A 22,789-nucleotide genomic window follows, 5' to 3' on the forward strand; every position below is an offset into this window, starting at 1 on the left:
TCCAAGTCCAAGGTGCTGGTAGATTTGGTGTCTGATAGGAGCCCGCTTCCTGGTTCATAGACGATGCTTTCTTGCCGCGTCCTCACACAGTGGAAGGGGAGAGGGAGCACTCTGGGATCTCTTTCATAAGGGCACTGATCCCATTCATGAGGGCACCACCCTTTTCTCCAGCTCTCCCTGCTACGGAACATTCAACACGCCCCTCCCGTCTCCCACATCACTGTCCTTCTTGCCACTGGAACGCTACCTAGCCATGTTCTAGCCTTCATCGTCCCTAGAGTCTAAAGAGACTTGGCTGTTTATTTATTTATTTATTTTACTAATCCAGATGGTGTCTATTTATCTTGTTAATAACCGCTCTTTGGAGAGACAGTTCACGTTACCATAAAAGTCATCCTTCCAAAAATGTACGTTTTGGTGAGTTTTAGTATATTTGCTGAGTTGTCCAACCAACACCGCTACATCACGGCAGAACATTTTGATGCCCCCGCCCCACAAAACAGAAGCCCTCTACCATTAGCGATCACTCCCTCCTCTCCCTTCCCCCATCCCCTCCCCAGCCCCACCCGCCAACAACCGTTCATCTGCCCTCTGAGCCCACAGATTTACCTACTCTGGGTATTTCATACACATCGAATCCCACAATGTGTCGTTTTGTGCGTCTGACGTCTTGCACTTGGCAGGTTTTCAAGGCTGGTCCGTGCCGTAGCCGGAGATTCTTTTTCATGACCTGGGCTTCCATCGTATGAACGTGCCATCTGTCAAATGCGTGTTCATCAGCTGATCGGCGTTTGGCTGCTTTCAAATTTGGGCTGCTGTGAACAGCACCTGAATTCTTCCACTGACCACCCTGGGTGGTACTATCATCTCCGTTTTAGAGACCCTGCAACCAGGCCAGAACGATGGGGACTCCATTCACATCTTGCACCTTCTTCTGTCTAACAGGTCAGGCCAGAGGTAGAGGGAGATGTTAGCTCCTCCGTGAGCCCCAAGCCCTCTATTCCTGGGAGGCCTGTTTTCCAGCCTTTCGCAGCTCTATAAAGCATGAGGAACAAAAGCACGCATGTGTCAAGGAGGCAGGACCCTAAGACCCTTTCCCTGGCTTGCTCAGGTTCCACAGTGAGAGGGGCTATGTGGAATCCATCAGGAGGTCTGCTGTGTTAGCACCAGGAACTCTCCCTGGGGAAGCGGGTCAGAGCCTCAAGCCCCAGCGCAGCCCTGCCTGCCCTCCTTCTGATGTCTAGAGGAAGCCAGACCTCGTCCTCGGAAGCCATGGGCCCCTCCCACTCTGCGGTCCTGTCCATGATGAAGCTTGGTTTGTGGTGGCTCCTTCTGATCCCGGCAGGTGAGTGGGTGTCGTCACTAGGACATCATGCCACACCTGGGGGCTCTCAGGCAGCATGGGGGAATCTCCGGCAGGGACCTCATGGCAGTCTGCCAAAGCCACAGGGGACTTCCAAGCAGGTTGTTGCACAGTGGGAAAGTGGCCAGGCAATCTCGGCTCTGAGCATGTTGCCTTGAACCTCCCCACTTCAGCAAAAATTGGGGACATGCCTGAAGTGGCAGAGGATTTTGTGGTTAGCATTAGCCAGAAGCTCGTTGGCAAGTGGATGGGAGTGAAGGGCTCCTGGAGACTTGTGAAGCCCTTCTCGCTCTGCTCACCCCACATGGACCAGGTGTCTCCCCCATACGGCTGTCCCTTGGGGCTTCTCAGTTCAAGGTTGCATCTTGTCTCCAGGTCAGGTCCACCCCACTCCTCTGCCTCCCTTTCCAGCACTTCCCCCCCACTTCTTATCTAACAGTCACAGAGTAAGTGCCGTTTCTTGAGCTCCAAGCATGTCTCGCTTGCTTCATCAAGCTCCACTAGACACTGTTATATTTAATCCTCAGCAGTGTTTAGAGATAGATAGGTTCTGGATAGCGTCCCCATTTTACAGATGAGGAAACCGAGATTGAGTGGCTTTGATTCGATGGGAGAGGGACCCAGGCACTCACCACCATGGACTCCCGGAGACCCCTGTCTTCCTTCCCGTCCACAGGGTCGACACAGCGAGCCTCCCCTCCCCAAGCTGAGGACCGCCTCTTCAAACACCTCTTCAGGGGCTACAACCGCTGGGCACGGCCGGTGCCCAACACCACGGACGTGGTGATCGTGCGCTTTGGGCTGTCGATTGCCCAGCTCATCGATGTGGTGGGCCTGTCCCCCCATGCTTCTCCCCTTTGGGATCAGCCCCCAGACCACAGGTCCCTTTCCCGGGGTCCTTATTCCCCTGCTTCCCAGCTCCAGCCCTTCTCCTTCCCACTGTGCCAACCCTGGAGGCCCTCCTGAGAGGACGCTGATCCACAGCAATGGGTTGTCTGGGTGCCCTGTTTGTTCCACTCAACACAAACCCAGAGGACCCAAGCGGCCTCTGTGCTCCTGAAGGATCTATAAGGATGGCGGTGTCAGGAGGGGGTGGAGGTTTGGGCTGGGCTTGGGGTGTCATGTGAGAGGTCCTTCTGGGCATAGGGATCTGCGTCAGCCCATCCCACTCCACCCTGTTTTGGGGGGCTGGCTCCATCGCTCTATTGTTCTGACTCTTTCTACTGGGCAGGATGAGAAGAACCAAATGATGACCACCAACGTCTGGCTAAAGCAGGTGAGAACCACTTCCCTGGTTGAGGCAAGAGTCAGGGTGGGAGCCCATGGACCCCAGACCCTCCCAGGACTGTCTCACAAACAGAGGTATTCTGAATTCACGTTTCACGTTTCAGGGGAGAGTTGCCACTTGGGATGTTCCCAAAGCTGGCTGATTGCAGATGGCTTCTGGTAGGGAGTGTGCACTGAGACTCTGAGTCTGGCACCCAAGAAGGTCACCTACCAGAACCTAGGCATCCCCTTCCTGGGGGTAGGCGTTTCCTGCATGTCGGCCATTGTTTGCAGCTCAGCTCATTCTGAGTAGTCACTGAAAACCCAGGGAAGGTTTCATTCTGCCCACTGAATAGCTAAGGAAAGCCTGAAGCAGAGTGTAGTTCAGCTAGAAAAGGGGGGCCCCAGGTGTGTTCAACTCGGAACCCCAGGCTCCTTCTGCAGGAGAATGCTGGGTGTTCCATGTCTATGATGCTTAACAAACCACCCCAACACTTAATGGCATAAAGTGACAGTTTATCATATCTCATGGTTTTATGGCGAGGAGTTTGGGCGGCTTCTTCCGCTTTGCATGGCAACTTCTGGTGTTACTTGGTGCTATTTAACCTGTGGCTAGTCTGCTCTGGAGGGTCTAAGATAGTGTCACCTATGTCCATTCCTTAGTGGGGATGTCTGGAAGGCTCTGGAAGGTTCTGGAAGCTGGGCCCACTTGGGTCCTTCACCCTCTTCAGGCATACTCAGTGTCTTTCTCCAGCAGGGGAGTTGGTTGCCTCACCTGGAAGCTCAGAGACCCCAGAGCAAGGGTCCCAAGAGATAGGAAATGAAGCTGCTGCTTTCTTAAGGTCTGAAAACTGGCCCAGCATCACTCCTGGCAAAGAATGTGTGGCCCTTTTTGATGTACCATTCTCAGGGGCAGCACTTGGGGGCACAGGCTTTATTTGAGGCTGAATATATTCCTTTCTGCTTGACCCTCTTCATGCTCTGCCCAGCCCCTCCCTAGGCCCAGAAGTGTGGACAGGTGGGAGAAAATGAGAAAGAGGACCTAGCCCTCTGCCTCCTTGACCCCCCGCTACTCCTCTTCCTGCCCCACTAGAAAACTGACCATCTCCTATCTCAGAGGCTGGCACTCAGAAACCCACGACAATCGAAACTGGGATTGGCATAACTACTTTGAGTCTTTTGAATGAATGCTTCCCTTTACGTGACCCCAGGGCTGTTACTGGCCATGGAGTTTATAGTTGAATGCTTAGGAGAGAGCCATGGAGTCCATCGCTCTGACACTGCTCACCCTGCAGCTGCCAGGAGGTCACACGGCTCATCTTTACAGATTTGCAAATAGAGGTCCAGAGCAGTAAGGGACTTGGGAAGCCACACTGTTCTGCAGTGCAGGGACCAGCTCTGGGATAGGTTGCTATCCTGTCCCCACCCCCCAGGGCTGGTGTCCCTGGCTTCAAGGGCTGGGATGGAGAGCAGAGGAAGGAGCATGAGAGCCGGAGTCAAGCCAATCAGCAGCCCCTCTGACTAACCTGTGATGTTCTGCAAGTTATTCAGCTTATCAGAGTCTTAGTTCCTCATCTGTTAAATGGAGATAGTGTCCTCCGTTGCCTGCATTGGCAACTAATTGCCAATTACTATAACCCATGGGTACAGAGGCCCTCCAAATGTTGGTCGAAGCCTGAAAGCTTGAGAGATGATGGACTTGGGGGAAAGGGAATACAACGATGAGGCCCAATCCCTTTCAGAATTGTTCGTCAATGTCCTGAGAAGTCCTGACAATTTTACAAAGTTTTAAATATTCCTTATTTTGCAAGTTGGGGTCCTCTGTGCACCTAAGCCTTCCTCTACAGGTGAGTGGTCAATACCACTGCTGGGCCAGTGTCTCCCCAAGCCTGGTTTGGGTACCAACAGCAGTGTTCCATGAGAATGGTTTTACTTGCCTTGCTGATCCTTTTGTAATCGTCTTACATTTATATTTTAGTGGATATTTCCAAATGCTTTTGATTTTCTAGTGAAGTCCCTGATGTAAAATTTCAAAATTCAGGTGATCTTAAAAATCATGAATAAATTTGAAGGGAAAAACTGAGTACATGATGATACAGACAGCACAGGTATATCGTCAAAAATTATGAACCTGGGACTTGGGTGCTTGGAGTTTGGGAACCACACCACTGAGCTAGACCAGTGCTCTTCCTCGCATGCATCTGCTTCCTGAAAGTACTATTTCCCTTCACTCCTTCCTGGACCCCTACCAAGTTGATGCTTTGTGTAAACGTCACACAATTATCCTTGGAGGGGAGAAGCCTTCCATCATGGGATCCTATTCAAGGGTGCAATACGGCACTATTTTAGTGAAGAGGTGCAAAAGCAAAATGTCCCCAGGACCGAGGACAGGCTCAGAGTCGGGGAGGCCAGGATTCAAGTACCGGTGCTGCCACTTATTAGCAGCGTACCCTCCACACTTCACTCTCTTCATCCTTATCCAGAGGGATGTTGTGAGGATTGGAAAGAACCATCTAAAGGGCCTATGACAAAACTACGTATATAGATGCTAGTAGCTATTATTTTAATTATGAAAAGGCCCTGGGCGGCAAAGACAGCCTTGTGGGGCAACCCCAGTCATTATCTGTTGGGTTGGTTGTTTCTTTCAGGTCCAGAAGGGTGGTGGGAAGCCCTCCGTCCCAGAGCTAGAACCAGACAGCTTTAGAGGGAGAAGGCATTGTTTTCATTGCTGAGCTACACGTTTCCTGAACATGGCCCCAGGGCTTGGTGCTAGGGAGCCAAAGTGAACCAGCTGTTGTCCCTGGCTGGTAGAACTTAAAGAAGCATTAAATAAATATGTAGGCAAAACCACACTGATCACCACTTGTGATGTTGCCGAGAAGGAACATTTCAGAGAATGAATAATATTATCCTGGTTTTGGGGGGGAAATTCGCTTGGACCTACTACTGGAACCAAGGCTGGGGCCCAGAGCTTCCCCTTCCTGCTGGGTCTCCCAAGGCGGGGGTGGGGGGGAACGCTCTGGAACACAGTTTATAAGCACTGTGGACTTCCCGGTCTGGACTCCCCAGTTTCAGCCACATAACCCTGGCTGGGTGTTTTCACTTCTCTGGTCCTCAGTTTCCTTACCTGTTCGAATGGGGAGATACTTCGGTCTGCCCAGCATTCCCTCCCCAGCTCTCCCAGGGAGTCTCTTCTGAGATGGAGGGTGTACAAATCCTTTGTAAACTGTGAGGCATTAAAAAAACGTTGTTCCTACAAATGAGTGAGGTGGCTCTCCAGCATCATCCCGCTAGGGGGGCAGAACGGGGACTGGAGGCCAGACTAGCGGGACCTATTGTCCAGGTGTGCCCAGGACTTTGAGTACCAGAGCTGGGGCAAAACGGGCTTGGTTATCCCAGGCTGGACTCCTGACCCCTGTCCCGGTCTCACGGCCCTTTCTCCTCTGTGGGTATGGGGAGGCCCTTGTGTGTATGGGGGTGCTCCCGAAGGCAGGCGGTGCCAGGTGACGGGACTTCCCTCCCCACATATAGGAGTGGAACGACTACAAGCTGCACTGGAACCCGGCTGACTTCGGCAACATCACATCCCTCCGGGTCCCTTCGGAGATGATCTGGATCCCTGACATTGTCCTCTACAACAAGTAGGAAGCCGGTGGAGGCTCCCAGGAGGGGTGGGTGTAGGGAAGCCTGGCTGGGTTGGACGTGGGCGGTCCCCCTCGTGTCTCAGCTTCCTTGCCTCCTTCTCGACTCATCCTCTTGCTCATCCTCATCCCTCCTCCTTTCCTCTTGATTCCTTAGTTTCTCGCACTTGTCCACCCAAACTTACTGAGAACCCAGTCTAAATTAGCACATGGTACTGTATGTATGGGACACGGATTTGCCCACACCACGTGGTCTTTGAAAAATCGGGTGGTTTAGACTGTGAAAGCAATGCCGAAGGGTGGGCGTTTTGCAGGAGGGTGGTATTGTTGGAACCGGTGAGCAGCATCCCCGGGGAGCACCCTCAAGGGGCGGACTCATTTGGCGTGGGTATTTTGTAAAACTCACATTATTTATAGTTGCTTTGCATTCAGGACCCAAAAAGGAGCCATTTTTGAGCACAATGATGAGACACTGATAAAAGGCAGGGAAGTGGAAAGAGAGTCCCAGTGAACACCAACAACACAATTAAAAAAAAAAAAGATAGAGACCTAGTCTTTCATTTGTCTGTTTGGTGTCAGGTAATTCTTCACTTAGAAAATAAAACCTGAAAAGTATTTGATGTTATGCTTGTCTAACGGAGTTTTCTAATGTGGAGCTCTAAGGAGCCCCCATTCTCAGAGGTACGAGCAGATACGAAAAACAGTCATGTGGTCAAATAATTTTGGAAGAGATGGACTGTATGCCCATAACTCCGCCACCGCAGCCCCAGTCCTTTGGGAACTGTGAGCACAAGATATCATTTTCAATGTTGTTGGAAGTTGTACTACTAAGATACACATGCAGTCTAGGTTTTCTAACTCATTTGACCCAAATTTGGAAGATCTATCTTTAAACAAAAAAATAAAGGGGGACAGATCCATTTTTGAGTTTTGGTGTCTTCAGAGAAAGTCATGACAATGATTCCTTTATACCACCGAGTCCTGGTCAGACCCAAAGTCCTCTTTCCTGAGCTGCCTCCATAAACACACAGATCAGCACGGGTTACCAGAAGGTCTAGCTGCAGGTGCCTGGTGTTGGCGGTTGTCACTGGACTCACGGACCCCTTCCTGCATATCTTTATGCGGAGCCATAACCCCGAGCCAGCGCCCAAGATCCTTCTAGTTGTGCTCCCTTTGCACCTGGCAGGAAAGTCTGGACCAAAGTCCTAACATCAGATACAACCTAAAGTTTGTACCGTCATTATAGCTTCGACCAGTGCCCCTTGATAATAACAGGAGACTTGTTGGCTAGGACAAAAGTTCAAACCAAATTCTTGCAGACATTTAAAGAAGGGTGTCCTTCATCCAGACATTCCACTCCAGGTTAAACAGGAGGATGGAGGAAATTGCACCTTTCTTTCCTCCACATGGGGCACATGTCGCCATCTAGTGGTAGTTCTGTGTGGTGACCAAAAAAAAAGGTTAAACTTCGGCCTGACGTGTACCTGTTTGTCAAAGTTCCTGTTTCCAACCTTCTGAGTTTCCCGTTTTCCAATTCCTAATCTGGCACTTCTCCATAGAAAATAAGTCTGTCTTCCCGTGTGCTCCTCTGGTTCCCTTGACTTTAAGAAATTGGAGGGAGAAGGAAGGCTCCTTGAACATTAGGGCCCAGAGCCCACAGCACTATCCCACCTGGTGGGAATTGGGACTCAGGCTCTCAGGAAGTCCCAGTGAATGGCCACTGTTCCCCCAGTGCTCCCACAGCACCATGATGCCACAGTGTCATCTCCCACCACCCTTTCCTATGCCCTTCCCCCTCCCCCACCACCCCCAGCCTGAGCACACACTGAGTTTTGTCTCTCCCCTCCTCTGTTCCTTATTCCGTGCCTTTGCTCCACTAGTGTGGCTTCCACCCCATCTTTCCACCCGTCGCACTGGCAACTTTAAGGATGAGCCTGCTCACTCCCGCCAGAAGGGATGTCCGACCCCGCCTCGCCCCACCCCAAGTGGACTGCCTTGGGGTGCTCTTGCCACCCCCTTGGGTTATAGGTGTTAAGGGCTGCATCTCATTTCCTCGTGGCTCCTTGTGGTTCCTTAAGGGCAGGCCTGTGCCTCACATTCCATCCCCCACAGCTTGTGTAGAGGCCCTAGGGGATGAGGCTGGTGCAGAAATGCCCAGTGGGGGAACTTGCTTCCTTCACCAGCAAAGGTGTTATGTCTCTTCTGAGCCAGGAGCTAAGGATCTCAGGTGGGAAAAGACGTGACCCTAGACGAGGGCCTTGCTCCCCATCTGCTGTGGGGAGAAAATATAAATAATCACCTTAAAATATTAAGTGAACACAAACGGGCCATATGACTATCTGTCCCATGTGTTTATAAATATGTAGAAAATTATATATATGATGTGTGTGGCACTCAAATATAGATGACATATATATGTATAATATCAGAGTGTTAATAGCAGTTGTTTCTAAAATTCTTGCTCTTTTCCTATATTTTTCAAAATTCCTGCTTTTGTCGTTAAAAGGATAGTGTTTGAAAGACAACTCAGGTAGCTCTGAGTGTGAGTGTGCTGGGAGAGCCTCCCGCACTTGCACAGATGGCGACAACTGAGCAGGGTCTGGCTTTGTTATTTGGGTGCCCGGCACTGGCACGTGGGCTGAGCCGGGCCCCCCAGCTCCTCTCCTCTCCCCAGTGCAGATGGAGAGTTTGCGGTGACCCACATGACCAAGGCCCACGTCTTCTCCACGGGCACCGTGCACTGGGTGCCCCCCGCCATCTACAAGAGCTCCTGCAGCATCGACGTCACCTTCTTCCCCTTCGACCAGCAGAACTGCAAGATGAAGTTTGGCTCCTGGACCTACGACAAGGCCAAGATCGACCTGGAGCAGATGGAGCAGACGGTGGACCTGAAGGACTACTGGGAGAGCGGAGAGTGGGCCATCATCAACGCCACTGGCACCTACAACACCAAGAAGTACGACTGCTGCGCAGAGATCTACCCCGACGTCACCTACTACTTCGTCATCCGGCGCCTCCCGCTCTTCTACACCATCAACCTCATCATTCCCTGCCTGCTCCTCTCCTGCCTCACCGTGCTCGTCTTCTACCTGCCCTCGGACTGCGGCGAGAAGATCACGCTCTGCATCTCCGTGCTGCTCTCGCTCACCGTCTTCCTCCTGCTCATCACCGACATCATCCCCTCCACCTCCCTGGTCATCCCGCTCATCGGCGAGTATCTGCTCTTCACCATGGTCTTTGTCACGCTCTCCATCGTCATCACGGTCTTTGTCCTCAATGTCCACCACCGCTCCCCCAGCACCCACACGATGCCCCACTGGGTGCGAGTGGCCTTTCTGGGCTGTGTACCCCGGTGGCTGCTAATGAGCCGGCCCCTGCCCTCCTTGGAGCCCCAGTACCCCCCAGATCTGAAGCCCGGCTCCTCCTACCGCTGGCTGGAGACCAACGTGGATGCGGATGAGAGGGAGGAGGAGGAGGAAGACAGATGGGTGTGGGCAGCCCAGTCCTTGCCCCGCCTGGGTGTCCTCTGCAGCCATGGTGGTCAACACCATGGGGCTTCGGGTCCCAAGGCAGACGCCCGATGGCAGCAGGATGGGCTTTTGCTGTCACCTCGCATACAGAAGGCGCTGGAAGGTGTGCGTTATATCGCCGATCACCTGAGATCTGAGGATGCTGACTCTTCGGTGAGTTGGGGCCGGGAGAGGGGCTCTTCCTCTGGGTGGCTATCCCTCGTCCCAAGGTGTTTAGACCACCCAGTCTCCTCCATGGGGGCTCGTTTCCCTCTGCTATGGCCCTCAGGAATCTGGACTAAACTGTGATAAAGGACGTCTAGCTGGCAGGTGGCAGAACGGCAGCCAAGAACACCCCAGCTAAGGCTATCTGGGGAATAACAAGCCAGAGAGGGAGGGACCTCAGAAGCTGAAATTCCCCGTGCCATTCTTGGCACAGTCACCCTATAGGTGGTGGGGGGAGGGGACAGAGGGAGGCGAAGGGAGTATCACCAGACGATAAACCAAGTAAGTCAGCCTGCTGCATCCTCAGCTTTCCTCCTTTGTCCTGTGGGCTCTGGGCATTTTGTAGAAGTCACTATTCACCCACAAAGCCCAAGGAACATTGGTTGTATCTGATGAGCTCCCCGCCCCAGCCCCTGTCAAGCCCAGCGTTAGTAGGTAGGTCAGCAGGCACCGCTCGGGATTGCAGACTTCTTACCAACCTAGGGAAGGATGGAAGGCCTGTGGGTAGCCGTGTTGAGTGGTTAGGAAAAATTAATCGTTATCTCACTTGTGAGCAGGGAGATAACCCCACCTGCTTGCTTGGGCGGTGAGGCCAAATTCCACAAAGCCCTGCCCCCTGTGACCCGCCCAGACTTCCCCAGGGCCACACCTATCCCCACCTACCTCCGTGGCTCCCCCTCCTGCAGTGGGTGGGGGATTGGGAGTGGGGTGAGGGAGAGGCGATCTGTGGTGGGGGCACAGTCTCCGCCATTTTGTAACTGCCAGGGGGTTGAGTTTAAATCGCTGCACCCCCCTGGGAAGGTCCATGCCCTTTGGTGGTTCTAGAACATCTGGCCTCCCTTATCTGAAATTTGAGAGTCTATGGAAAGGTTCTGGCTCACGTCCTAGGGGTGAGATAAGGCAGGGATCACTAGGAGAGGCTTGTTTGGGTCTTGAGACCACCTTAGGTTCCCCATGTCTCGGTGAGGCCACGGCTGCCCCCAGTGTCATCCTTACAGAGACTGTGCATGGGTGGGACACTTCCCCACTCCCAAGGCCTGGCCTCTGTCACAGTGAGCTCATTTCCATGTGCAGGTCAAGGAAGACTGGAAGTATGTGGCCATGGTCATTGATAGGATATTCCTCTGGTTATTTATCGTCGTCTGCTTCCTGGGGACAGTTGGACTCTTTCTGCCTCCGTACCTGGCTGGAATGATCTGATCTCCTGTCCCTTGCTTGGACCCAAAGGTGACACTGCTGACCATCTTTAACCACCACTCCCTCTAGTACAACGTCGGGTTCAAGGCCATCCGACTGCAAGCACCTCTCTGTGGAGTCCCTACACTGGCCCCGTCATGGAAGACTCCTTGGGTCAATTCACTGAACTTATTGTACTGTGTGCTGAGAATCTGCCAGGCACAGAGCCCAGTTTTGGATGCTGGGCAACTAGGAAGTGAGGAACTTGCTCTGCAGAAGGTTACAATATGGTGATGACAATGTGAAACCATGTAAGTTTCTCCTACAGGAGCCCTGAAGACGCTGAGTAACAGGAGGACCACGAGGGGGCAATCCAGGGGGCAGATGCACAGACCTCCAGGGATGGGTGCATGGGGAAGAGAGGAGAGGGTGCTTCAGGGGGTGGAAGAACTATGAACAGCATTTTGGATTCAAGAATGAGCCTAAGGTGTCTAGAACAGGCAGGCTGAGATGGAGCTCCAGTGTGGGAGCTGTGGGAGGAGGTTGGAAAGGCAGGTTCGGGTATCTTGAGTCTGATCCTGAAGGTCTAATGTTGGTTGACCCTCCCTGGAAGGAAAGGGGGAAGCAGGGACCCAGTGGGGTAAAAGGTACAGGTACAGGTCAGACCTTTTGGGTGGCAGTGGGAGGTGTGGCTGGATGCAAGTAGCTGGGTCATCCCACCTGCCTAGAAGCTCACTTGAACCCCTTGCTTTCCCTCACCTGTAGCAACACCCCCTCAGCTTCCCGCAGCAAACGGGCTCCGCACTAGCTGGCCCCAAGAGGTCTGGCCACTTTGCGGTCCCTGCCATCTGTCCTTGAATGCACATCGACAAACCAGGAAGGTATCCTGGGTCATCCTTGACTCAAGCTTGCAGCTTGCTCCTCCCACCCACTCATGGGGCAGGTGATGGCCAGCCTGCAGGACTTTTGCTCGGAGTGAACTGAAGGGAGTGAGCTGGGCTGCTTTGCAGCTCGACTGCTGTGGAAATGCAGAAGCTGCGGGACGGCTTCCCTTCCCAGCCTGGCCTCCCAGTCCTTCCTGAAGTCCTGCAGTGGCTTCTGAGCCACTCTGGACGGCCCAGGAGTCCTCGCACCTCCGAATCCAGCAATCCACAGCCAGCAGCTGCATGCCAGAGCCTGGGGGGAGCTCCTGGCCCCAGGTCATCCCTCACCCCCGCCTGTCCAGCCCGCAGAGAGCAGAACCTCAGCCACTAACAGAAGCAGACACTCTCTGGATGGTGTGCGGACCCCAGATAGGAAGCCAAGTGGGATGAACTTCCGGTTTCCTTGGGCCTTGAGGTACTCCACTTACCTCTCCTTGACAAACACAGAGAAAACCTGCAACACCAAGGCCAGGCCCCTACTCCTCAGTTCTTCCCAAAACTCCCCTGCTCAGCCGCCTATCTGGTTTCCGGCTACCCCCCACCCCCCACCCCCGCAACTCCTGCAGGGGCAGTCCCCCAGCCTCCTTTCTGGTCCATCTTGGCTCTCCCAGCCCCCATCTCCTGGTGCAGTGTTGTTCCTTCATGCTATTCCATCTCCCACCCACCTTGCATGTGAGTGAAGAGATGAAATAAAGCTAAGGCTGATGCTCGTTCAGCTGCGGGACCCCTCCTCAGCATTCTCAGGACCATTCAAGCCCCCTGCACTCCAGTGGCTGGCACGCCAGCTGGGAGAGTGCCATTGGTGTTCCTCACAGGGCACAAGAGGGGTCTTCCCTTAGTCCCCACTGGAAAGTCACCCTTGGGTCAGGCGCAGGGGAGTAGGGCCTGGAGCCCACACCTTACCCCACTGCCCCCTGGTGTCACCACGCACCCCTCCGTGCTTGAGCCTGGCGTCGGCTCTTGACCTGCGCCCAACAGAACACAATCAATTTCTTCCAGGGCAGTGGCCCAAGGTCAACGTCACCCTCCTTCCAAAGCAAACAAAACAACCAAACCACAAAGCAAATGGTACAATTTTAATTCATCCACAAGTCAAATAGAAAGAAGGTAGAAGAGTGTTTTGCACAAACACAAGGGAGGGGTGAGGCCGATGGGAAAGTGGTGGGTGGGGGCGGGAGATTGGGTGGGGGGGGGTTGGGGTGGGGGAGAGAAGGGGAAGTAAGAAAAGAGGGAGAGAAGGAAGGGGCCAAGTCAGGGAAGAGAGAAAGGGCACAGGGAAGAGAGCAGATTGTGGTCCGAGTCCTGTTTTGGCCTCGTCTCTCCCCTTCCCCCGCAACGCTTGGCGTGTAGACCACACAGAGTCTTGTGCCCAGACTCCCAATAGCTTGTTCCTGGACTGGGTCCCAGGTCCCCCCTCAGAGGGGGCACATGGCTATTAGTCCAGTCCACACTCACATTAAATAAATTCCAATATACACTGTACAAGAAAGCCAGGCCCATCCCTCATCTCGCAAGCCGCCCAGCCCCAAAGGAAAGCCCCTCCCGAGTCCCTCGGTCCATCCGTCCATCCGAGGACCTCCGTGGGCGGAACAAGAAGGAATAGCTTGGCTCCAATAGACCTGCCATGTCCTTGCAGAAAGCCATCGTGACCACTAGGGGCACCAGTGTGACCACAGCGGAGCAGGTGGGTGTGAGGAGGGAGTGGCCAGCCGCAGCAGGGCTCCCTCTGAGCCCTCTTGGTCACACACCCCTGCCCCGCCCCTCCGGCATCTAGAGCCCTGAGTCCCCTCTGTCCAGCTGCAGCCTGAGCAGCACAGTCTGGGGTTGGGTGGGGGGAGGGGGTCGTGCAAAGTGGCAAGGGGAGGCCTCCCCACAGCCTTCCCCCAGAAGACCCACATTACCGAAGGCAAGGCGGGGGCCAGGGGGAGGCAGGGGAGGGAACACTACAGGCAGGGGCAGAAGATGCAGGCAGGTGGCGCCCACCCTCCATCACTCTGCGGGCGGGTGGGCCAGATTGGCCAGAACTTTGGCCTGGTCTACTGCATCCAGCAGGTTCTTGGCGTCCACGGCCAGAGTGTGGGAGGCCGTGAGCATCTGCCGCTTGCACTCCTCACTCAGGGAGGTCACGGCGTTTTGCTGGGCCAGGCGCATCTTATTGATGAGCTCTGCTAGGTCCTTGTTGAGCAGTTTCTGGGTCCCCTCGATCTGTAAGAAAAGAATGCTTGAGAGGCTGGAAGCCTGAGCTGCGGTGACGTTTAAGCTTGGAGAGTAGGGAAGCCATGCAAGTATCCTGTTTGGGCTTGGCCGAGGCAGTCACAAGCTTTCTGGGGGACAAGTTTGATCCAAGGCCCTATGTGACCTGGAGACAGACATTGCAGATGCCCCAGACCCTAGCCCACTCCATCCTAGCTCTGCCTGACACAGCCCCACAGACTGTCCCTTCACTGCTGTACCCCCTCCTGCTGACCCAAGGGTAGAGTGAACATCGGACAACAGGTGCCCTTATTCATTAGTTAGCTGTCTACCTTCAACTCAAGAGCCCGGGGACCGTGGCTTGAGCTGTAGGGTTTGGCTTACCACCACTTCCCAGTGCCTAGCACACTGCTAAGAGCGCAGATTCAGCACCCAAGGTACTCCCCAGTGCAATGAATGACGGAGCCATCACCTGGAGGGGAAGGACCTCTAACAGGGAAGGGACAGCACCAGCTGGGGCTCCTCTATGGGCTGCTACTGTCACCCAGAGGAAGGCTGGGAAATGCCCAGGTCCTCCTGCATCCTGTCTCGGACAGTCACATGTTGTGGGGACAGTGATGTCATGCGGCCATCCCCCCTGAGCTGTGTCGCTGGGAGTCGGTGGCTGACACAGTCTGGCGGGAGGGCGTGGGTTCTGCTGAGCCCCATGATTGGTTTCCCAGGCAGACAACCAACCCATGTTCCGAGATGCTAGTGTTCAGCTTTTGACTATGGTCAGAGTCTCCTATGGCTGTGGTAACAGCCCATGACCAGTGCGGTGGCTCAAAACAACACAAATTAGTCTCTTCTGCTCCTGGAGGTCAGAAGGCTGGAAATGGGTCCTATGGGGTTAAAGTCAAGGGGATGGCTGGGCCACGCTCCTCCTACACTCAAGGGGGGAATCTGTTCCCTGCCATTTCTAGCTTCTAAAGGTAGCTGCCTTCCTTGGCTTGTGGATCCTTCCAGCAGCGATGTTATCCCAACCTCTGCTTCTGTCATTCCATCTCCTTCTCTGACTCTTAAAGGATGTCCGCTTCTGACACCCTCTTACAAGGACTCTTGGGCCTCATTGCACCCACATGGATAAGGCAGCATAATCCGATTGCCCCATCTCAGGATCCTTAAGTTAATCCCTCCTGCAAAGTGCAGGACTCCAGTTCTGTAGACACTTAGCCTTAGTGTGGCAGGTGATTAGATAAAGGGTCATGGGAAGGGAAAAGGTAAAGGGAAGATCTGTCCTCCCTTGCACACCCTCGTGCGTTACGGAATCACGGCAACTGTCTAAGACTTAAAGGGGGAGACTCCCCCTAGGAGGCTGGCTGGGTTCCTGGGCACCGGCTCTGCACCCTTCCCTCTCCCCCGCCCTCCTCGTGGTCCAGATTTGCTGGGCAGAGCCACGTGTACGGAAGGTGGGGAGACAGACAGGAGGCCGCCCTGGGGTCCTCCTGAGTGTTCTGTGTGAAACGCAGCTGGCGCAGGTGAAGGTGAAGGGCAGAAGTGACATCCGACAACGCTGTCTGGAAGAAGCACACCCACCTCTGTCCGAGAGGATGACGGCAAGGAGGGCAGGAGATCATCCACGCTCCCAATGAGCTTCCGCAGGGTCAGGCCCACGTTCTGTGGGAGAGAGGGGTGGGGGTACTATCACCTCTTGTTTTCGGAGAAAGCTGTGTTTCCCCAGGGAGAAGCCCTCCTGGGACGGCAGCTGCCCCCGTCAACTCCCTGGCACTAAATTCCCACCAGCCACTTTGCATTAAAGGGAGACTTTCTGGGAAAGGCACCTGCAGGGCAGACAAGGGAGCCCAGCGCCACCCCCTCCCATTCAGGGCCAGAAGGGGCAGCCTCCACCCGCCCTGTCCACGACTGTCACCTTCACCACCACCACATAGCCCTCAGGAGGCAGCTGACAGAGCTCGTTCTTGAGGTCCAGCACAGCCCGCACTAGCTCCATGACATTGAGGTACACCAGATCATCGGTCCGGTCCAGGTTGGCTGTGGGCTGGATGGACTGGGGGGAGGGGAAAGCAAGGGGCCAGAGGGGAGGGTCGTGAGTCTGGGGGACACTGAGATTCTTTCTTGGGCAGACACTACTGGTGCCAACACAGCCACCAGCTCAATCTGAAAAGACTCTTCTCTGAAATAATGATGCCCTGTCCTGCAGGGGGTGGGGGGTGCATCCCTCCCTTCTGCATTCAGGGCAGTGGTTCTCAGACAAGTCAGCCAGAAAGCCTTGAAATGGTACCAGTGGCTGGTCTCACACCAGACCAATGAGACCATCACCTGGGTTCCTGAGTTCGGGGGCCAGGCGGTTTTCGAAGCCTCTTGGATGATTCTAATGGGAGCCCAGGCTCACAACCACTGTTCCAGAGTAAGAAAAGCCAGCACCTGGTCCCAGGCTACTGCAAGAACAGTGTGGGTGCAGGAATCCAAGGGGGCAGCCTGAGACAGGAAGGGAGTCCAGACTTCCTGCTCCTAGGGCTGGGTCAGTGAGGTTTCTTCCAGGTCAGGGAGGGGACACAGGAGATGAGGAGACTGGGCTTCCCCTTGCCTTTTCACGAATTCACTATATGCCCTTAAACAAGGTATTTCTCTCTGGCCTCAGCTATGTATTGTGGGTGCTGGACTAGATTATTTCTTAGGGCCTCTGAAATCTTCACAGCCCCTGGCCTTGTGTCTTGGGGAGCCCTGGTTCAAAGTCATTACCAGCTTTGGCCCCGCCAACACATACCTGCGCGCCCAGCCGTGGTGGCTTCTGTGGGGGGCCCGTGAACTCCGCTGCAAGGGGAGGGAGAGTGAGTGTGGCGGGAAGGTCTGGGCACCCAGGCCCTTTTCTTCCTGCCCGCTGATAACCAAACCAACCCCTTCTCCTAAGTTACCAGGAGACCCAGGGAAACCAAGTTTAAAGGTGTTTCCGGAAAATAACCTCTGGGCTCCCTGCCCTCCCCGCCCCCACAGTTAAGCACTGCCGTCCATCTGATAGACAGAAAAAGCCACAGTTGCAGTGGAGATGGGATGATTACAGGAGGTGCTCCAGCTTCTGCAGGGTTCATAGTGGCCCCCAAGCACACACTCTGGCCTTGACACTGGTGAAGGAACTTCACCGGTGCCAGAGCAGCTAAGGGGGCTGATGGTCCACTTGGAGCATCTGGGGGTCCGGGAAGTGAAACAGCAGAGAAGCCATGCTATTCACTCCACATTTTGAAAAGCAAAGGCACGTGCAAGCCCTGTGGAGTTGCTGGAAGACTGAGCGGGAATGGAAGCCGGAAGACTGGTTCGACTTTCTAACCTTCTGCCACCAGACAGCCGTGTGACCTGGGGCAGCTCACTTACACTCCGTGGCCCACCCTTTTCATCTGTTAAACAGCAGGGTTCACTCAGAAGGGACCCTAGAACCAGAAGGCCTGGGCTCTAATCACAGCTCCGTTCTTTTCTAGCTGTGTGACTTTGGATTAGTTACTTGACCTTTCTGTGCCTTAGTTTCACGTCCTTTGTAAAATGGACATGATTCATTGTATCTACCCGATCAAGTTGCCGTGAGGTTGGAGCTGACATTTGCAAGCAACCTGGGCCCATGCTTGTCTAGTGTTCAGTTTCCTGTGACTGTTGTCACTGTCACTGGCCACTGTTCTTGTCATCACTGTCATCATCCCCATCGCCAACATCATCAGCTGCACCCTCCCTACAGGGAGGGTGGTGAGCCTGGCTCACCGCTGGCTTTTCCTGCTCCCCCTTTAGCAGCAGTTTCTGGAAAGGCCCTGTGGTCTCAGCTGCCCCTGCCTGCCCTCTCTCCCCCATCCCCGGGGCATAGGGAAGACAGGCCCTGGGAGAGGCGGGTGGAGCTACTGTCCCCCACAGACGGCCTTCGACAGAGGGAGGGAGGACAGGAAGGAAGAGCCACCAAGGTCTCCAAAGGCAACAGGAGATACACTTAAGCAAAGGCTGCAGACCCGGCAAGAGGGAGAGATGAGAGATAGGTGGAGGGAGCGAGAGGACGGGGTTGGCAGACGGAGCAGAGGGTAGCTATCCTTTCCCAAAAGGGCCCTCCCTGCACCCTCTGAACTGGAACAGGCAGTTTCTGAAAACGGCTAACAGACGCTGCAGCCTCTGTGATGGGCAATGAGTGAGCTCCGCAGGAGAGGTCAAGGGGAAGCTCCCGCCAAAAGGGAGGGCACAGACACTTACTGTAGCCGGCCTCCTTCTCTGGGGTCTGGAAGGCAGGAAAGAGAACTTGTCACCAGCCCGCCCCTGGAGGCACCCCGCTCCCCACCCTGACCTGATCCCCGAGAGTTCAGCTGCGCACTCGGAGGTCAGGGGGCCAGTGGGGCACCCCGTCTCAGAGCCTGAAGGGCCCTGTGGCAGAGGGGGCATGCACTATGGGTGGAGATCCGGCGGAAGCTCAGGAACCAGGAGCGGAGCTTCGTGGAGCTCAAAGTAAAAGGAGAAGTCTAGCTCCCGGGGGAGAGGCAAAAAGGGAAGGAATGGGCGGGCAGGTCGCCCAGTGCAAGGGTCCTGCTGTCTCCAACGCCTTCCCAGGCCTTGACTTTAAGGCAGAGGTCTTTCCCGATGACTTACCAGCGGGGACTTGTCATTCATGTACAGCATGGGGTCCTGCAGGGGAGGAAATTGAAGCAAATGGCTTAGCATTCTAGAACTGAAAACCTTAAGGACGCACGGAGAGCATTCCCTCTCATCATCTGGGGACACAAGAGGACACAGTGGTGTGGACATCTCTCCCATTCAAGCACTTTTACCACACAGTGCTGGGCAGCGCTGCAGAGTGGGGTCCCCTCGTACCCAAGGGCTCAGGGCTGCTCACCAAGGATTTCTCCTCCTGCCTCAGCCACTGGTAATCTTCCACCATCTGCTTCTGCTGCTTGTCCAGGATCTGCCGCATCTTGAGCCTCTCGGCCTCCCACAGCTGCTGGGCCTCCTCTCGGCTGCTGGGTCGGATGAAGTCCTCCTCCTGAGAGGACCACGGGGAGAGAGAAGAGGGCACGATGAGTCCAGGGCCCAGATCCGGGTGGGCACTCCTCTAAAGAGGCTGGGGAGCCATGGGCCTCGGCCTCCATGGGCCGCTTGGTTTCTCGCGAGGTTTGTTCCAAAATTCGCAGCCCTGTACACAGATGGTTACGGGGTCCCCCAGCCCTGAGCACGTGGCTATGCTGCACTGTCGTGTCAAACCCGAGAGCACAGCATTGAACATGCATCGTATTTAAGCCATTCCAGGATCTGCTCCTACGATTTCATTTTCAAATTCCTGCCCTAACAGTATTTTCTCAGTTGGCACGTCACGGTTATGGTCACTTCATACATTTAAAAATGCAAAGCCAGCCCCCCGGGAAAGCCTGGGGTGTTTATTGCCACCGGAACCCCGCGGTAGGGTGTCTGGGAGCGTTGAGGAGTGCGGTGCTCCCTCTAGCCTCCTGGTGTGCCATCCTGCAGAGCTGTCCACGGAAGGACGGGACACAGGCTGAGGGAAGGGGTGACAGCACGTACCCATGTGATGGAGCCTTTTTATGAAAACGTACTCTTTATTAAGCTAGTAGGAGCTTCCGTGATTGAACCAAAGGCTAAAAGAAAAATGCACAAGCTAAGAGCAGAGTGAAGAATGAAATTTAAAGCCATATGGATCTATAGATGTGCAGTATACACTCGCCTTCCCTAGCTTTATTTAACTTAACCCTCCTTTTAACTCATTTGAAGGGCTCTGGAGCTATAGTTTCCTCTGGGGCATTCTGAAACAGAAGGTGTTACATGTTTTCTTACTCCTCCTTTCCCTTCAGTCTTCCCGAGAGTTCATTTATATCAGTATCTGCTTGTCCCTTCAAACTCTTTGGCTTTTTTTTTCTGCAGCACACGATCATCTTGGCCTCCTGGACTCAAGAGGGATGTTGTCATTCTTTAGATGGCATAAAGCCCTGTGTGACCTTTGTCAGGGGCAGCACCCTTCTGTGACATCCAGACCAGCAGCCTCTTCAGATCCTTGCTTTTAAAATGGGCATTTTATATACAAGTCACTAGCACAGAATGCTAAAAATTATTCTCTCTCTACTTTAGCAAGCCATAATCTCTGCCAAGCCTCTAAAAAAGATTTTCCCCACCAAACCCTTTAAAACACACTTGGCTATAACAACACCGTTCCAAATTAGTTATATTGGGCTGTTTTGCCTAGTGCTCACTGAGCTTCAATCACGGCTCTCGATTTCTAACAATAACCCCCCCCCCCCCCCCCGTTAGATTTCTTGCTGAAATATTCTTTGTTACTCTGTTCAACACCTACTTCTTAGCAGCTACCATGTGGCAGGCATAGGGCTGGATGCTGGGAAGGCACTGATGACAAAATAGGCAATATCCCTGTTCTCATGGGGTGAAGAAAGCAACAATTAGACCAGGTTTCTCAGCCTCAGCACCATGAACATGTGGGACCCGATCATTCTGTATTGGGGGAGATGTCCTGTAAATTGTAGGATACTCAGCAGCAGGTCCACAAACAGAGGCTTTTAGTATCTCCCTAGTTGTAACAAATGCCTCCAGACGTCAGCAAATGTCCTCTCTGAGGCAAGATCTTCTCAGCTGAAGGCTACTGAGTTAGATCTCATTAAAAAAAAAAAAAAAAAGTTGCAGGACATAAGAGTCTTTTACAACCATAGGATTTATGGAACAAGATATATTTCCCAGAGGCTGATGCTCCAAAATGAGGGCATTTAAGGATTATAAGTATCTGCTGCTGAATGTTGATAACCTCCAAACACAATGGTATGGCTAACCCGGGCTACTGACAAATAGCGACACTCGAGAACTAAGGGTCAAATATTCTGAATACCGAGCTAGGAATCTCCAGGTGAGACTAGACTGGACTGAGAAGATTTAACACTGGTAGAAGAAGTTATTAGACTCAAGAAAACACTGATATGGGGCACCTGGGTGGCTCGGTCATTAAGCATCTGCCTTTGGCTCAGGTCCTGGCCCCAGGGTCCTGGACTCAAGCACCGCATTGGGCTCTTTGCTCGGCAGGAAGCCTGCTACTCCCTCTCCCACTCCCTCCTGCTTGTGTTCCCTCTCTCACTGTCTGTCTCTCTCTCTCTCTCTCTGTGTCAAATAAATAAGTAAATAAATAAATAAAATCTTTAAAAAAGAAAAGAAAACACTGTCTTGTTTTGTAAGTGTTAAAGGAAAATTCCGGCTACTCAACTGTCTAGGATGCCCCAGGCCCAATCACCATCTCACCAAACCTTTTAACATTTATTGGGTGGGGAATGTTTTCCTATGTCTTACAATTTCATATTAAAACTCAAGGAGAAATTAAGACTTTAAAAAATTGATTACTTTAGGGCTTACTTGTCTACAAGTTACCTCAGATATTCTTATCAGGCAATGGATATTTAGATTGTCGGTCACTTTAAAAAGGAATCGACTTTCTGTGGTGTCTTAAAATGACTCTCGCAAGCTGTGACTCCTTCCATAATTTGAGTATCCCGCTCCCATCTTGCCAGCTCTGTTTCCACCTCCAAATGCATCCTGCTAGCCAAACAGCTCCTACACTTGCCCTGTGGTTTCCTGTCACTCAGTCTTGGCTCCGACTAATGCCTCTGTCTCTTTTATCCCCTACACCCCAGTTTCTTCCTGTCCAAATCTTCCCCATCCTTTGAGGCCCTGCTGAAAAAACAGAAGCTAGAAAGAGCTATTCTTCTCTCTGAACTTCCATCGCACCCTCGCATTACCTCCGTGTGCCACTCACAGCTCTACGGCTTGCACTACAGGTGAGTGCACACCTGCCCTTTTCCTTCTAGCTGCCTGAAGCTCTCTGGAAACAGAACCTCATTGTTCTCTCTTCAGCACCTAGGACAGTGCCCGGGAAAAGCATTCCTGCACAAGGTCATTCACTAAATTTTATTATTATTTTAAAACTCAGTTGTGAGGTCTTCAAGAGGGAGATTGCTGTCATCCTGACTCTTGTGTGGAATGCAGATTCCCAGATGAGTCAGGCAAGAGAGTCAGTCAGTAGAAAAATTGTTTTTGCGGGGAAACCATTTCTGATTTTTGTTAAATGCTTTCAAATGCTTTGTAGGAAGCCTATTATACCTCTCCTCAGCATTTTACCTGAAAGAGGTTTTCTCAGTCTTTCTGATGTACATCATAAAATGGATTTTATATTTTTTTTTTACCATTTTTTTTGTTTACTTAAAGAAACATTCATTATATTCTTTTAGGCAGGCCTTCCTTACAAGTACTTCTAAATCCCTGACACAAAAGATCCTTTTTTCCTGCTGCACAGTATGTCTTTATGGAACTGAACAAAGTCTTATGGTGAAGCAGGGATTAGACAAAGGCAGTGCCACCCTGGAATTGTGCAAAATTGCTTTTTTTCTAAAAGGACACATTTTAAAGCAAAACTCACTAAAACTCAATTATGAACAGAGTCAAAGACAGGAAGGTGGAGGAAGTGCACGTTGC

General features: G+C 53.0%; 2 protein-coding genes across 5 annotated transcripts in view; one reads left to right on the top strand and one right to left on the bottom strand.

The window, feature by feature from the left end:
* The first annotated feature begins 1,272 nt into the window (after positions 1 to 1,272).
* Positions 1,273 to 11,470, top strand: CHRNA2 (cholinergic receptor nicotinic alpha 2 subunit). The gene is made up of 6 exons (XM_059393603.1): positions 1,273 to 1,345; positions 2,040 to 2,191; positions 2,595 to 2,639; positions 6,161 to 6,270; positions 8,945 to 9,953; positions 11,079 to 11,470. The coding sequence occupies exons 1-6, from the start codon at positions 1,273 to 1,275 to the stop codon at positions 11,202 to 11,204; spliced, it is 1,515 nt and encodes a 504-aa protein (XP_059249586.1). The 3' UTR covers positions 11,205 to 11,470.
* A 1,694-nt stretch (positions 11,471 to 13,164) lies between these two features.
* Positions 13,165 to 22,789, bottom strand: part of PTK2B (protein tyrosine kinase 2 beta) — a 122,027-nt gene continuing 112,402 nt past the window's right edge. For all 4 annotated transcript variants that reach the window (XM_059372761.1, XM_059372778.1, XM_059372784.1 and 1 more), the window contains 7 exons: positions 19,152 to 19,298; positions 18,908 to 18,943; positions 18,518 to 18,542; positions 17,064 to 17,110; positions 16,206 to 16,343; positions 15,872 to 15,952; positions 13,165 to 14,308 (listed from right to left, as the gene is read on the bottom strand). In XM_059372761.1, the coding sequence (XP_059228744.1) occupies positions 14,093 to 14,308; positions 15,872 to 15,952; positions 16,206 to 16,343; positions 17,064 to 17,110; positions 18,518 to 18,542; positions 18,908 to 18,943; positions 19,152 to 19,298 (690 nt within the window). In that variant the 3' untranslated portion in view covers positions 13,165 to 14,092. The remainder of the gene's footprint in view (positions 14,309 to 15,871; positions 15,953 to 16,205; positions 16,344 to 17,063; positions 17,111 to 18,517; positions 18,543 to 18,907; positions 18,944 to 19,151; positions 19,299 to 22,789) is intronic.

This window comes from Mustela nigripes, chromosome 1 (assembly GCF_022355385.1).
Source record: "Mustela nigripes isolate SB6536 chromosome 1, MUSNIG.SB6536, whole genome shotgun sequence".
In the NCBI taxonomy this organism is placed as follows: Eukaryota; Metazoa; Chordata; class Mammalia; order Carnivora; family Mustelidae; genus Mustela; species Mustela nigripes.

Excerpts from the sequence above, each read along its gene's own strand:
- CHRNA2 (XM_059393603.1), top strand. The coding sequence starts at position 1,273 with ATGGGCCCCTCCCACTCTGCGGTCCTGTCCATGATGAAGCTTGGTTTG. Across the intron at positions 2,192-2,594 it reads TTGCCCAGCTCATCGATGTG|GATGAGAAGAACCAAATGAT; the intron begins GTGGGCCTGTCC and ends TCTACTGGGCAG. Across the intron at positions 9,954-11,078 it reads CTGAGGATGCTGACTCTTCG|GTCAAGGAAGACTGGAAGTA; the intron begins GTGAGTTGGGGC and ends TTCCATGTGCAG.